The 17,192-nt window shown below is 43.2% G+C and overlaps 1 protein-coding gene across 1 annotated transcript in view; it reads left to right on the top strand.

Annotated features, from left to right (window-relative positions):
• LOC145412506 (protein grainyhead-like) overlaps window positions 1–17,192 on the top strand; it is an 841,526-nt gene that overhangs the window by 782,440 nt on the left and 41,894 nt on the right. Inside the window, exon 10 of the mRNA XM_080282393.1 lies at window positions 7,633–7,744. Coding sequence (XP_080138519.1) covers window positions 7,633–7,744 — 112 coding nt within the window. The remainder of the gene's footprint in view (window positions 1–7,632; window positions 7,745–17,192) is intronic.

Raw genomic sequence — 17,192 nt, 5'->3', positions numbered from 1 at the left:
AATATACGGACTACGCTGTAAAGACTCCATATTAGGGTTAGATAATATACTACCTCTCCTCAGCCTGCCGTTGAATGCAGACAGTTTTAACCAAGTACCCCGATGATGCTGTAGTCTCTCTCTCTCTCTCTCTCTCTCTCTCTCTCTCTCTCTCTCTCTCTCCTTGCTAATTTAAGTTGATTTTACTAAACTTTGAGAGAATTTACAAACAGGATAGGTGAGATACGGCCTTAATTAATCACATCCTTACGAGGGCATTCTCCAGAGCCGAATGAAATCGTCTGGAGGTAACGAAAATTTAGCTTAAAATTTCGTCATTGTGCTGAAGGGGTTACCGGAGCTTACGTCCTCCGTCAGTCCCTCTGAAGTGATGATGATGATGATGAAGGTGGTGGTGGTGGTGGTGGTGGTGTGTGATAATGGTGATGATGATGATGATGAAGGTGTTGGTGGTGGTGGTGGTGGTGATGATGATGATGATGATGTGGAAGACAAGGGCGTTAGAGAGAGGAGGGAGAGTGTTTGTTAGTATTAGTATGTGCGTCTTTTTTTTTTCTGCGTTTATGTATTTGTACATGGAGTGGGTTGATGGATGCTAGGAGGAGGAAGAAGAGGAGGAGGAGGAGGAAATGAGATGATGTGAAATGAGATGAGACTGGATGTGTAAGAAGGAAAACTTGAGTAAAGAGAGGGTAATGTTCATGAGATGATTAGAGAGAGACAGATAATGAGTACTGAATGAAGGAAGTGAGTGAAAAGGATGAATGAAAGATGCTGGCGAGACGAGCTACAAGAGATTGGTATAAGCTATTCACCTGAAGAAAATCACCATGTGTCAAAGGGTTAAATCATAGTAGTAGTAGTAGTAGCGGCAGTAGTAGTAGTAGTAGTTGTTGTTGCTGCTGTTGTTGTAGTCTAAGATTCATGTGAAGTGCGAACCCAGTGTACTGGAGGCAGAAATTACCCTTCTCCTGCAGCCCACAATCCTACTTTCGGGGTATAGGGAAGGAGATGAGGAACATTTATACATCTGGGCAGCTCCACCACCCGGGTATATCGGTATATCGATGCCACCACATGAAGGCGTCCTCTCCAGCATCGAAGTGGGGGTTAAAAAGAAAATACAATAAGTGACTTTGATATTCGACTGCCGGAGTGCAAAATCGTAAATCCCTATCTTTATTTTTTCTTTTTTTGCATTTTTCTTCTTTTTTCCTGCCGCCTCCGTCCGTGATGCAGCAACGACTCTTGTGGGCGGATGGATGGCAATGAATTACAGCCAATTTGAGGGGGTAATGAGACGGTATTCCCAGAAGCATCGTCGTATCTTCCCCTGATCCTTGCTGTACTCAATCTGGGCTATCCTGGTGGTGGCCGCGGGCTGTGTGTGTGTGTGTGTGTGAGAGAGAGAGACAGACAGACAGACAGACAGACAGCAGACAGAGACAGTTTATTCTAATGAGGGGATGAAAGTATGGAATGAGGTGAAGGTGGAGACGAGAAAACGGATGGAAATAGTAAAAAAGACCCACTGAGGAAAAGAAGGAGCTGGTTTCGAATGAAGAGTATCAGATGCAGTGAGAGGAAGAGGAAAAAGTGGTGAAAGGGAGAGGAAAGACGACCGGAGAGATGTTTAAAGTAATAGAGAAGAAAATGAGAGAAGAGGAGAGTGATAACCTGACCTGTAGAAGAGAGGAAAGAAGATGAGAGGAATGGGCAGTAGGGAAAAGAAAAAGGAAGGAGAAAAGAGGAGGATAGCCATTGGAAAGAGAAAGAGAGAAAAGACAAGGAGGGGGATTGGGGGAGGGGCTGGAAGAGGAGAGGCGAAGGATGGTCGGAGGTATAGAGGAGAGACGAGGAAGAGGAGAATGATAGTCGATTACTCTGAAGCGAATAATTTGTGTGAGGCCAGAGCGTTTTTATTCATGCGTGATAATTTGGGGGCTGGGTTATGTGGTAGTCGAGGCGTAATTGATGGTTCTTCGTGCATGGTGGAGCAACAGTAGCCATTACCCAGAATAAGACGGCCGCTGCTCCGTGGTTAAGGTATAGAATATGTTTGTACAGCTATACCTAATGACTAGAATATGTTTGTACAGCTATACCTAATGACTAACTTTACAGAAATAGACGCCAAAGCTACAGTTCTCCCCGACAAATGCACACGCCAAAGCTACAGTTCACCCCGCCACATACACACGCCAAAGCTACAGTTCTCCCCGCCACATGCACACGCCAAAGCTACAGTTCACCCCGCCACATGCACACGCCAAAGCTACAGTTCTCCCCGCCAAATGCACACGCCAAAGATGCAGTTCTCCCCGCCAAATGCACACGGGTTATCTAAAGAGTTTGCCATTGTTGATGCTGATGATAGATGTCCCTTTCTGTAACCACTTCAGTACGGTGACATTTTTCCCCCTCTTGCTGCCACCAGGCGTATTAATTTACCGTATGATAGATATTTCATAATAGAAAGGTTAGATATAGCCTTCAAAAATCCCTGCACTACTATGAGGATCTTGTAATCAAAATAATAATAATAATAATAATAATAATAATAATAATAACAATAATAGTAAATAATCCCCTATCGCCAGCAAGAACAAAAAAATACATCATCACACGAAAGGTACTGGCATAAAGAGACAACACGGTAATTTAGAACAGTGGCTTAATTTGCAACACTGTCTTTCATACATGTTTTTTTTTTTCTCTTCCTTCACAAATAAGTTTTTTTGTTTCTTACCATAACGTTGACTTTAAGCTATAAGGCCAAATGACACAGACGCATAATTCTTTGGGGGTAATTTTTTTATTCTGATATACACTGCATCAGTGTATTTCGAGCAGTATCCTGTATTTTTTTCCCCTTTTTTCGTTCTATCCGGCAAAGGCTAATAATGTTTCAGTGTTGAGCGTGTTTTTAACGACTGGATCTAATGACAATTGCGCAATTGCTTTTCGGAAACTCTATAATTCAGCCATACATAAATTTCTATCGATCAGTACCTTCAGTGCAATTTTTTATTGCTCTTTTCCGCAAGCAAAAACTAAGAATGCCATGTACTTTGTAACGGGATCTAATGACGCACGCCTTTTTTTTTTTTTTTTTTTTTTTTTTACTGCTGCTTTTCAAAGGTACATGAGCGTAGTTCGAGATGCAGCTTCAATGCTATTTTTCTCTTTTTTACTCGTCTTTTTTTTTTTTTTTTCGTATTGCTAATCAAGTTTTAGCGGTGGGATCTCATGTCTCTGATACGCAGTTCTTTTTTCTTACTTTCACAATTTTCCAGACACAACAGGTATATGAGCCTGTATGAAAAAGTGACTTAAATGTAGGTTTTCCCCCACAGTTCCGCTTGCAAGACCTAAGAAAAATGTGGTGGACTGTGTTTTAACTTATGGGATCTAATGACAAGGAAACTCACTCACTCTTTTCCTTTTTTCTGTGTTATGTTTCTCTCTCTCTCTCTCTCTCTCTCTCTCTCTCTCTCTCGGTACCGTAACACTTCTTTTAATACATCCATGAACGCACTTCGAGTACCAACTAGAATGTAGGTTTTTCCCTCCGCTGTTCCACCTACAAGAGTTAATGACACGGATACGCATTTTTTCTTTTTTCTTTGCTTTCATCTACCGCAACACTTTTTCAGGCATACATAAACCTGTTTCCAGTATGACTTGAATTCAGGTTTTCCCTTCACAGAGCCTCCTGCAAGAATATTATGAGTATTTCGTAGTATTGGCCGAGTGGGTCTAATTCCTTCTTGGTACTGATGCACCGCTTTTCCGAACTAAATGTCATTGCTTCGATTAGTTACATGAATGCCAACCTTCCCCTCTGTTCCACATACAAGAAGTTTAACCAGTTTTCAGTAGTGTTTATTAGCGATTGGATGACACAGCACCAACACGTAGTTATGTTTAGGCAACATAGCTTTACAGAACGTGTATGTAGGAGTAACTTAAATGCCAAAACCAAGAATTCTCCGTAGTATTATTTTAAGCGATAGAATTACTGACACCAATACACAGTTACTTTCAGGCCCACATAACTTTCCAAACATACATAAATTTATATGTAGGAGTAACTTAAATCTCGAAACCAAGAATTTTCCGTAGTGTTCTTTTGTAGCGATTAGGATGAAGTGGCACCAATTCACAGTAATTTTTTGCCCAACATAAACTTCCCAGACATAAACAAACCAGTATGTCGAAGCAAGTTAGATATTGAACTAAGAATATTCCAGTGTTGTTGTTTTTTTTAGCGATTAGGATGGAATGGCACCGATACGCAGTTATTTTTAGGCGCCATAACTCTCCAGAAAGTGTATGTAGGAGTAACTTTAACTCCCGAAGCCATGAATTTTCCGTAGCGCTGTTGACATTAGGTGTTGCGTCCCTGCGGCTGCTCTTAATTGTGATGTGATTATATGGTCGGACGAGTGAGAGGATCGCGCTTGCCCCCTCATGCATAAGAGACTCTGGGAGGGGGCTCCTTGCTTGACCTTCCGAGTGAGAATGATTATAGATTTAATGGTTCATCGGGTTTTACTTCACTGTGGTTCAGATATGCAGGCAGATTTCTTGGAAGACTATTGCATTTTTCTTTACATTTTCTTGGTTTTCGTTCTCTCTCTCTCTCTCTCTCTCTCTCTCTCTCTCTCTCTCTCTCTCTCTCTCTCTCTCTCTCTCTCACACACACACACACACACACACACACACACACACACACTTTTTTTCTCAGAAGCTCCTATATTACATTCCCGTATTAACCCTTCCATTATCTTCATCTTTATCTTACTTCGCCTAGACTGATAAGCTTCACACGATGTTCCTTGATACCTTGCGTCCGCCCAGGTGTGTGGAGGTGCTCTTACTTACTATCTCAACCACACCCACAACATTCACCTTTTTTGTTACCTGTATCTCGACCACAATCACGTCATCACCTACATTGCTCTCATCTGCATCAGTCCCCGTGCTGTATTTTAGCTTGCATGTAAGAGACTTTACGCCTCTTCTTTAGCGATTAATTTTTTGCATATTACACCTTAGCATCCTCTTTCTTGCTGATTTACCGTCTTAGAACTTAGAATTTTCTTGCTTTTTTTTTTTTTCGTTTTTAATATCGATATAGTTTGCATCAATAATATACAAGATGATATTGAAGTGTATTGTGTAAAATTAATCGCTATGGAGAAATTGTTACGAAATACGGCCCTTCACACCACAGCCACAACTCCCTTACCCTCTATAACAGTTTCTTACCCTTTCACCTGCTAGAGATTTCCCCAAACGCCTTCAGCCAGTGTACGGGTATGTCTTATTACACTACCACCACAATCATCTCAGCTACACAATCACATCACCACAACTACCACTACCAGTACCACCACAGCTACGGAGCCGTGTCACCACAACCACCACTACCACCACAGCTAAGCAACCGCATTACCACAACCATCCGAAGTCGTCATATTATTAACTACCACCTTCATGACTACACTACCACAGTGTCAACCTCCAGCACAACCACCATCATCACCACAGCTACACCACCACAACCATAAGTACCCATCAAAACTGTTCCAACCATACTACCAGCCACCACTACCAACACCATCACCACAGCGACACGAGCACATCACCAACAACCACCAAAACCAATATATACATTCACCACAGCTACACATTCACCAATAACTATTAGACCACCACCACCATCACCACAACACCCCACCACCACCATCACTACCACAACTCCTCCACAACCTCCCCCAGTACCTGACTATAAGCGTCCGTAAGCCCTGTGAGTTGTAATCCTGGCTCAATGGGTCATAGTTTGTCAAGGTATAAGCAGAGCCAACCCTATTGTCCCCACGGCCTCTCGCCCCCCCTCCCCCCCACCCACTTATTCTTTCTCCTCGTATATCCTCCTGCCTGTGTGTGTGTATATGTGTGTGTATGTGTATTTCTCTCATTTTCTTGTTGTATGAGTTTGTATATGGCCTCTTGCTTGTGTGTGTTTGTATTTTATTTTCGCATGTCGTGTGTGTGTGTGTGTGTGTGTGTGTGTGTGTGTGTTTCTTATCTCTTATTTGCGGATGTATGATATTATATATATCTACTCATTATGTGTACACATTTATTCCACTGCTCGTGTTTGTAGGTATATTTGTCTGTGCCCCACCACACCCCATCTTTAGGTGAGAAAGAGGGTCACGATAAAGATGATGGTAATGATGATGATATTTGTCTGTGCCCCACCACACCCCATCTTTAGGTGAGAAAGAGGGTCACGATAAAGATGATGGTAATGATGATGATGATGATGATGATAAACAGTACATGACACTTCAAAATCAAGAGCTTTATAGTTGAGTTTCTTAATACCTACAAGGGGCTAATTTCTCATGTACAGTATGATGCTTGCAGACTTTTTTTTGAGCCTGTTTAGGATTTATTTGATTTATCTAGGAAATCTTATGCTTAGATCAGGAGGAGGGTAGTAGGTCGCAGCGCCAGACGTTTATTCATGTTTTAACCCCTTAAGGCTGATTTAATTGCACTGTATCATCTCCAGACGATTTTATTCAGCTGAGGATAGACCTTTCGAACTGGAGAGGTTAGATACAGTCTTCATTAGCCTTTTCTATACGAGAACCCCTTCTGAATATAAATAAAAGGCTTATTGAGATAGCAGACACTAAAGAGTACATCGCCGGGTTCAAGGGGTTAATTGATGCTGACTGAAAAAAGGAAAGAAAAAAGAAAATTACCTCTGCTTGCTATCTAGAAATAATTGTAGACTGGGAGTAACCTGTACTTTCACTTCTGTGTCTCGTGGTTCAGTGTTTTAATTTGGCGGCAAATCCTGGCATGCTTATCTCTTGAGGCGCACTAATTGGACACAAGGATGCTTGATCAACTTTCTTTGTGACTTGTTCAGGGGAGAATCTTAGTTACCAGATTCTTCCAGCCCCCCGGAAGAATCGATCACTGGCTTTCACATACATATCTCTCCCCGTTCTCACTCTTTCCCTCCCCACCCTTCGGTCTCTCTTTCGTGTCTTTCTTTCCTTCTTGCTCACACATACATCTCCCCCTTCTCACTCTTTCCCTCCCTCCCCACCTCTGTCTCATGTCTCTTCTTTCATACTCGCACACACACACACACACACACCGCTTCCACTTCTCCCTCCCTCCCTCCCCTGCTCTTTCTCTGTTATGGCCCTCCTTGCAACTCTTACACACTGCTCCATACTCGTACACACACACTTTCTCCCTACCTCTCACTCTCGCGTCTCTCTCTTCGTCTGTCGCTTACACAGGTCTTCCTACCTACTTTTAAACACTTTTCTCACATCCCTCATTTCATCACTGTCTCACACCGCTCCGCCTTCTCTCTCTGTCCCTCCCTGTCTCTCATCTCCCGCTGCCCTCTTTTCAGGCATCTCACATACGAGTACCTTTTCTTCCTCTCTCACTCCCTCCTCACTTACTTGCCCACTCCCTCCTCATTTACTCGCTCACTCCCTTCTCACGTACTCGCTCGTTCCGTCCTCACACTCTCCCCACTCCCTCCCTCACTCCCCCTACTCATTCCCTCTCTCCCTTCCTCCCCAGAGTGTGGTGATGCTGGTGTTTAGGGAGGAGAAGACCCCCGAGGACGAGATCAAGGCGTGGCAGTTTTGGCACAGTCGGCAGCACTCGGTCAAGCAGAGGATTCTCGACGTTGGTGAGTCTGGTTAACATATCAGCCACCTCATGTTGGTTTCTTATGCTTCCCTTTTTTTTTTCAAGTGGCATGCTATTTATTATTATTCCATACAAAGCAACGTTGATGACCTCGTGTTTGATCCCTATACTTTGCTTCTCACCCCTTTTTTCCAAGTGGCATGTTGTTTTCAGTGTTGTTATACAGGCTTTTATTGCAACTTTTTTTTTTTTGTATTCTTCCCTAATCGGGTTAGTATATCAACAGCCTCATATTTGATTCTAATGCTTAACCTCTTACTCCTCTTCTCTCAAGGATATGTTCTTATTCGTACCTAATATACTGTTACAAAAACTTCCTCTTTTACTACAGTTATTATTTACACTTACTTAGTCTGCTCTGTTCCCGCTAACACCTCCGCACTCTTATTCATTATATTGCGACCTTGGCAAGTAGAGTTTGCATATTTGTTCCATTTGTTTTGATTCTTACATTTACGCAATTCTTTCCCCACTGATATGCTCTTATTCTTTTTCCTGGCGTTGTTGCTCTGACTCATTCTTAGGCCGCAGACTTGTTGTATTCTTCTACAGTATAGGCAGCTGATTTTCTTTCATTTTCATGGTCTTCGTTTACGTAGATTATATTTTTAGAGATACCTTTTTGTGAGTCAGAAATATTAGTATCTCACACAGTCAGCGTATTGTATTCCACGCCTCCGTTCTTGCTCTGGATGCATTATATTGATCTTGGCCGCGTTTTTGTGCCTCTGCCGTGTTTTATGCTCTCCGTCTGCTATTTTTTTTTGTTCTTCCACACCCAGGTTCTTGTTCTGCTCTGATTATATTGTTCCACAGCCGCTTTCATGTACTCTGTATTGTGTTCTTCCACAGCTAGTGTATTTTCATTTCTTGTTACGCACCCAGGTTCAATTTCTTCCCGAATTATATTGTTCCACAGCTGTGTGTGTGTGTGTGTGTGTGTGTGTGTGTGTGTGTGTTTTCTCCTTAGCCTCGTTCTTGTTCCACAGCCACAGTTTATTTTTTCTTATTCGTGTTTCTATTCTTGACACAGAATCTAGTTTGTTAGTTTTTTTTCGTCAGAATATATTGAATCTTAGCTACTTTTTTGTTACAATCACGGTATATTCTTGGTAGCTGCGTTTTTTTTACTTAAAGTAGTTTTTTTTTTTTTTCTTAGCCTTATCTTCTTGTTCCACAGTCACGTTCTTAGTTCACAGTCAGATTGTCTTGTTTTATTATTGAGTTCCACTTCTTTGATCACATTATATTATTTTTGATACTTTTTTTTTCCAGTCAGTATTTCTTTCTCCTTAGCCGCATTTTCTTGTTCCACAGTCACGTTTCTTCATCCAAGTTCAGATTGCCTTGTTCAATTACCGAGTTCCACCCCTATGGTCACAGTACATCTCCCATCACACGTCTCTCTCGTCTTTCACCCTCCTACTCACCCATTACACTTGTTTCGTCAGCCTTTACAATTCTCTCGTCACCCGTTGGTTTTATATATCCCGCCATAATTAGGGACTTGATTGTAACATTGACGGTTGCAGGTTGTATTCTAGGGGAAAAATGAGACTTAGAAAAAAATGTCTGGCTTCATGACTCTCGTGTGGTTGATAGGTGTTCTTTTAAACCTTCTTCTGTTTCTTCGCCAATCGTTACCCTTCCTTTCAGCCTCCCATCGCTGGCACTCGTCACCACTCCTCTCGTCATCCGTCAAAGCTGCCCCGTTACAAGTCAAGGCTCCCCCGTCACCTTTCAAAGCTTCCTCCGTCACCCGTCACAGCTTCCCCTGTCACCTGTCAAACCTCCCCTGTCACCGTTATAACTTCCCCCGTCACCTGTCACATTTCCCTGCGTCACCCATCACAGCTCCCCCCGCCACCCGTCACATTTTCCCCCGTCACCCTTCACAGCTCCTCCCGTCACCCGTCACTGCTCCCCCCCTGTCATGCCAATCCAGTCAGGTCAAGGGTCAGATATTGCTCCCGTCCCCGCCCTCCATGCTTGACCTACCTCACCTCACCTTCCCCTACCCCTTCAACCCCCACCCCCCTGAACCCCACCCCCTCCATCCCCCACCCCTGCCCTGCACTCGCTGTCATTAATCCCTTTACACGTCTGGCCTTTTTCCAACTCTTAAAATATAATAGCGTCACCCTTGATTATTACTGGTAAAATGAAACATATTAACGCATTTATGAATATTGCCCGAGTATAAAATGGTTCACTTGGTTTCAGTATCGTGAAACTATAATAATAATAATAATAATAATAATAATAATAATGATAATAATAATAATAATAAAAGTTGATCAATGATTCTTCTGGCTTCATTCGTCCATTTGAACAGCCCCCCCCCCCACGCCGTGTCAAGGTTGCAAACGCGTATACACCCAGTATTTTACCATTTCTAAAACTAGAAAGTGGAGATGAAAGACTGTATAATTACATATGCTTAGATGCATTACATTTGAGTTTCTAAAATACTTAGTTAGATAAAAAGGTGAACTGTTCCTATGTTGACCTGCTGTGTAAATGAAAAGCCGAGAAAATCGCCAGTCTTTTACGTCAGAGATGACAGGGAAAACCTGTTAATGATGAAAAGTTTGTTGTAGAGGGAAGTTGAAGGACAGTCTAGTTATTGTGAATTCACAGCTACTGTACTTGTATTCCTTGACTCTAGCATTTTGTTCTTACCAAGATTAGATGATTATACTCAGCCGAGGGAAACCACGTCCCTTGAGAGAGTTTAAAACTAATTCGAGTTAGTAACAACCTTGATATCATGTTACTGTTTTGGAAAGATAAAATGTTAAGGCGGAAGGTAGGATATTTTTGTAGAGAATTTGCTAACTACATTTCATGTTCGTTGTTTACATACGGACGTAAAATACAGTCGCATGCATAATGAGATTAGCCTGTATACTTACAATAAACTAATTTATTCATATAAATGTGAGAAATTTCTCCCATAACTTCACCTGGTGGGAAAGGCTGTACTATCAGACTTTCCTAACAAAATCTACCGATATGTCATAATCCAGAGCACAGTATTGCGCTGTGCTCAGTTACCCTCTATTACCGGCTCCCGCGGCCACCAATATTTTCAGGATTTGCTCCCTCGTAACTCACCGCCCAGAGAGTTGTTTGCTAATATTCTTATCCTTCAATGGAACACCTCGGCCGGCGCAGCCCTCCGCTACCTGCTCTCTCGGATTTTTCTGTCCTCTGTTTACCCAGGCCATGTGTCCCAGTACCTCCCTCTCCTCTTCTTCCTCCAGGCCACTTATTATATACCTGACTCCCTTCTGCCTCCCAAACCACCTAATATGTCCCAGCTTTCCTCCTGTTCTATAATAAGCCACTTCGTACATCTCAACCTTTACCTTCCTCCAAGCCAGCCAGGCAAGCCCCTCACCCAAGCCTCCCTTGTGTACCAAGCCACTTCTCTTTTATCCCACAAGCCATCATTGGTATCCTGACTTCCATTCCCTCCCTTCAACTCAACCCATTTGCTTCAGGGACGCAGGTCAATCCATCTATCCCTGAACTTCCATGACCCAGGCTTCATAATCACTCCATATGTTTCATGCACCCAAGCCAGAGCAATGCCAGCTGCTCTCAAGCCAGTCTGTCATGTCATAACTTCCTCCTGTCAGGCTAAATGTTCCTCTCTTTTTTTTTTTTTTTTCATCACTTTCCCCACATCACCACTACGCCTGGCTTGCCACACTTCTCCCTTACTCCACACTCCCTCTCTCTCACATACACCCCGCTCATTCCACACCCTAACCCTCATTACACACACACACACACACACACACACACACACACACACACACACACACACACACACACACACACACACACACACAGTAATAATCATACATTAGTACTAAGAACTGTACACCCAGCAAGAAAGTGTACTGGACACGAAAAAAAGATTATTGCACGCCCAAAGAAGATTCTCATACAAGTGGAAGGTTAAAATGTTGGACACTGGTTTTTGTCGTGGCGTGCAACCATAGGGACGTGGAGAGAGAGAGAGAGAGAGAGAGTGTGTGAGAGGAGAGGAGGGGGGTTGAGGGGTATGTACTGTTATGTGTGCCCAAAGGGTGATGTTGGCGTGGCGCGATTTGATACGAGACGAGAGAGAGAGAGAGGGGGGGGAGGGGGGGAAGAAAAAGGTAAAAAATCTAATGGAAAGAAAAAAAGACTGGGAAGAACTATAGCGGTTAGAAGAGGAGCATCCCTACCCTTCCTTGGACGAGCCTAATTACTGGCAGATCACGGCCCAGGGATTCCCACAGGAGAGCTGGTGTTTATAGAGGGAGTGGGGTGGAGGGGGGATGGAGTGTGGATTTATGTGTAGATAGATTAATAGATATGTGGATAGATATAATATGGATAATACGAATATACAGTAGATAAAATACAGACAGACAAATAGACACATTAATGGGTAGGTCGAGAGGTAGTTTGACACATGATAGATAAGTCAGACAGATAGGCATAACATGGATAATTAAGAAACTGGATGAATAAATAGGTAAACAGACAGACACAGACAGAGGCAGGCAAAGAGGAAAATAGATAGATAAATAGACAGACAGACAGGTAGACAGAAAACCATAGATAACAAGCTGACATTGCCAATTTTGTCCCCAGATGGTCAGCTATTTGGCATCAAATTTATTAGTTTGAGCAATAGCAAGCACATTTTTATAATATATGGTTAACAGTCCTTGAAATCGGTAAATGTATTATTATCTGAGTTAGTGAAAGTTGATCCAATGTGGTGAAGGCCGTTGCTGGGCACATGCGTCTGGCGGGAGGAGTGTGACGGCAGGAGGAGAATAAGAGAAGTTTATTTTAATGTAGAAAGAAGAAACTAAGGCCTGACACCATCAAAAGTTGTTCATTCCAAAAGAAAAATTAACAGGAGCAAGACAGACTCGAGATCCATTCATTTCGTGACGCCTGGCCATATTTCCTTTGCAAGATTAGAAGTTACAAGGACAGGGCAAGGCATGGAGAAAGCGTGTTTCAGAGATGACGTGTTTATGGAGGATTGAAAATGCCTGACAATTAATGCATTAGTGTTGCTCAGTAAATGGACAGGTTTGCACGTGCGTCGATAGACGGGTGCTGCAAACCCCTTGAAATGAGAAAGGCATTCGGACAGATTTTAAAGAACAGTGTTAACTGCAGCACTGATAGTGAAGAGGGAGCGATGCATCAACGTCGCAGCGAAGATAGAAAGAACTGAAAAGAATTAAAGGAAAAGTTATGAGATGATAAGCCATTAATTCCACTAGTTTAGAAGTATTGTTAATGACGAGTCTTTCACTTATGAGAGCTATATATACTCTACACACAGACGACCAAGACACCGGCGAAAGGCTAAAAAAAAGTTTGGAGCCTTTTCAACATCTGGAGCCTCTGAGAAAGTGGTTATGCAAGAGAACTGAGGCGATATAACTAATGTAGATAATGAGACTAAGAGATGAATGGTGGAAATGAGTTGGTGGAAGACTAAACCTTAACGACGGCACAATTGACAGCGATAGAAGATGAGTGACCGTCCGTAACACCAGCTGGAGAACGACCACAGAGAGCACCTGAGATAAAGAGAGACAGAGAAATAACCTCCGTAATACGCTTGCACATTCAAAAGTCTTCCGGCGACATGGACAATAGTCATTCCAGAGGAGTTTATAGAAGTATTGTCTGAGAACCTGCCAATCTACAGCGCCGTACTACCACAAATGTCGCTTGTTAGGAGGGTCCAAAGGTCTGTACTGGAGCGATAGAATAAGTTACCGACATAAGACTGTGACATCAGGAGCCTAGTGAAGAAAAAAGAACAGCAGAATAAACGGAGGGATGAATTGTGAAAAGTGGACTGAAACTCTCTTTAAAACGGTCAGGTATGCTTTTCCAAGTCTTTAAAGACAGAATATATGTACACTTGTTCACCAGGTGGCTCAGTGAATAGAAAGGAGAGCCAAAGGTGACGGCGAAAATGAAAATTTAATATGGAACCCACAGAGAACTGGAAAAATGGAAAAACATTCTTTTCTTTGAAACACAAAGATTTTTGGATAGTCAATAGAATTAGTGGTAGGTTTTAATCACAAGTATAATCATTTAGAAACCGCAAAATACTCGTAATCAGAGTGTAAAGAACTGGGAATTTCAAGTCCGAGATCACAAGAACAAGTAAGGTCTTTGCGCACATACACGCAACATCCACCTTTGGATATGATAATGACGGGAAAAGTAGTCTGCAACAGGAGGGAATAATGTTGCGGCTGGAGAACTGAGGCAGGAGGAGTGTTATGGAAGAAAGATACTTGAAGTATGACGGAAGAAATGATGATGGAAAAGTGTGTTGGCAGGAGAATAACTGGAGAAGTATGACAGGAAAAGTGTGATGGGAGGAGGAAACTTGAAATGCAACGGGAGAAGTGGTGACTGAAAAAAGTATGATGGAACGGTTGTACATGGAGGATGCAGGAAACTGGTGCTAGTAGGAGGGAAAGAATAATATAGGACAGCAGACAGACCCACACCTGGTGCAAATGATAAAGTGGCCTCATTTATTCCCGGTTAACTGGTGGGGTGTGGCAAGTAATGGTGTCGCTAATGGCTAAGACGATGAATAGGTGGTAATGGGGTCAGTGGTGGGGTAGGTCAGGCTCGTATGCCCTCTGTACTGGAAAGGTTACCCAATTTCACCATTGTAGTCCACGATTTTCCTCGAGACAGCTGAATATAATTGTTTAACGCTGACAGGAATGATAATAAAGTTCAACTATGGCAGAGAAAGAATTGCAGGGGTAACATTGAACACTAGACCGCTTGACTCTGATTACTTTCTTCTTTTTAGTTTCATCTTACTACCTCCAGACGATTTTGGTAACCTGGGAGAAACCATTTGTAGTGTCGGGGTTAGAAACGGTCTCCATCAACCCTTTCACAGCCTGATTTCTCTCCTCAAGCTTAATAAAATTGTCTCGATATATTAATAATGAAGTTTAGAATACAGCACCCAATTGATGGATTAAAACAGCCCAAGGATTCTCCAAGCTTGATTAGTATAAGCCAGAAAATACTTACCGAAGTTCAACAGTGAAGGAACAGAAGCAAGGTCGATGTGTGACCAAAAAGGCAAGGTATCTAGACCTATAAACTAAGTGGCACAAGTGGCACTCAACCCCTCCCTCACGCCTACCACTGGCACCACTAATGCCACAATCAGTGCCACCACCACAATCGTCACCACTTCGACTAGTCACCAGAACCGCACCACAACCCCTACCACTACCACCGCTGAAATCCCAAGCATACCATCACTGCTACACCAGTAACGAGCAGTACAAGTATAACCACAATTCTACCACTGCTGAAACAACCACTATTTTTATCACAACCGCACCACCAACACCGCAGCAACAACAGCCACCACCACAATCACTACTGCTAAACTAAAGTCTCAACCACATCTACAACCACACTACCAAAATCGCACCACACCATCACACACGCCACACAACCACAACTACAACCATAATACAACAACTGCACCACACCACCATACCCACCACTGCCAAACTAAAATCACAGCCACACAATCACAGCTACCACCACGCCACGCCATACTGCACCACCACAACCACACCACCACCACTACTCCACCTCCACAGCTGGCCAGTGCAGTACTTTATCGGAGTGACGTGTGGCTTCTCGCTAGTTTGCCGCGAGTTAGCTAAGATTTGCTATTATTCGTACCCAGTTACTTTTTCCTCCTTTTTTTTTTACACCTGGCGGAGTAATTTAAGCCTCTCTCGTTCCTTGTGTTTCATTAGCGCAACTTTTGATTACGGTTTTCATAATTTCTCTTTGGCCACCGATTTACCCAGAAATATATAAACTCTGCCCCTGACACCAAAAACATAATGTAATGGAGGTTTCACAAGCCTGTCTCTCGCATGCGTCTCTTTCATCTCTGCCGCTGAAATTTTTGCGTGGAAATCGTTGCAGCCTGATCAGAAACATTGTAATTAGGGAAGATAGTACGCTCTCTCTCTCTCTCTCTCTCTCTCTCTCTCTCTCTCTCTGTATGTGTGTGTGTGTGTTTGCTTTGTGTTTATATATTTGTGTGAGTGCGTGCGTACGTGCTTGCGTGCGTGCGCACGTGCTTGCGTGCGTGCGCCATGTGTAAGTGATTGTGTGTGTGTGCGCCATGTGTCTGTGCATGCGTACGTGTGTGTCCGCGCCCACGTGTAGTGAGGCCGCTATGGTTCCTGTGGGAGATCATCGCTCATCCCCCGGTGTTGACCTCCTCTCCATCCCTCCCATCAACCCGTCATTTTACACCCATTATCTCACCACCATACATCCTTGGGTGGTGGTGTGGTGTTGGTGGTGGTTGCTCTCCTCCATCTTCCTTTCCTCACGCTATGGGCTAAACTGGACCTGTGGAGCTGACCTGATTGATGAAGATAATGATCTCACACACACACACACACACACACACACACACACACACACACACACACACACACACACACACACACACACACACACACACACACACACACACACACACACACACACACACACACACACACACACACACACACACACACACACACACACACACACACACACACACACACACACACACACACACACACACACCAAAAAAAGATTTATATATAACTTGGCCATATGAGAGTTACATTTTTTTCCAAGGCTGATGTTGGGAAAGTTAGACTCTCACGTTCTAGAGGAGCCTAAGGTGAGCGTGAGGCTTGAGGGGCTAGGATGCGTGTGAAAGATGCTGGGATAGATTCTGACCCCTTCTCTCCCTATCCTCTGTTCCTCTTTCTCCCTCTCTCTTTCTTCACCGCACGAAGCTAACGGGGCATATGCTGCAAGGAACTAGGTGCACTGAGCGAAGAAGTATGCAGAGATAAGCAACGCAACCCTTGTCACTGAGCAGGAAAATCTCTGTACCGTATGTAAGAGTCTTGCCTCCTTTGCTTCATGTACCGGAGAATAAGAGGCGGATTTGTACATGGCCGGCTGTGGAAGAATTATCATCAGATTAAACTTCTATCTGCAGGTGGGGCGAGCAGGAAAGGAAAGGGGATCGAAAGGTGATTGCGAAACCTTTTGTTGTAATTAGGGCTTCTTTCTGATAAGTTACTTGTTGGATGCTCTTAATTACATCAATTAAAGAGCCGTTTGTACCCCATTACTGCCATTACTACAATCTCGAGAGCTGACAAGGTGGCCGGTTGTCTCAAGGGGATTATTGCAGGCATCTTAGCTTTCTGTCTGGCTGATAACACACTGCACTTGCTTTGAACACAACTTACCGCCTCGCTAATATCCCGCTGGTAACCTCGTCTTGCTTTTGTTTTTGCCGTGGA

This window comes from Coenobita brevimanus, chromosome 93 (assembly GCF_032717465.1).
Source record: "Coenobita brevimanus isolate Jiangsu-jjx chromosome 93, ASM3271746v2, whole genome shotgun sequence".
NCBI lineage: Eukaryota > Metazoa > Arthropoda > Malacostraca > Decapoda > Coenobitidae > Coenobita > Coenobita brevimanus.
The sequence above is the reverse complement of the archived record's forward strand: the minus strand, read 5'-3'. Positions and strand labels throughout refer to the sequence as shown.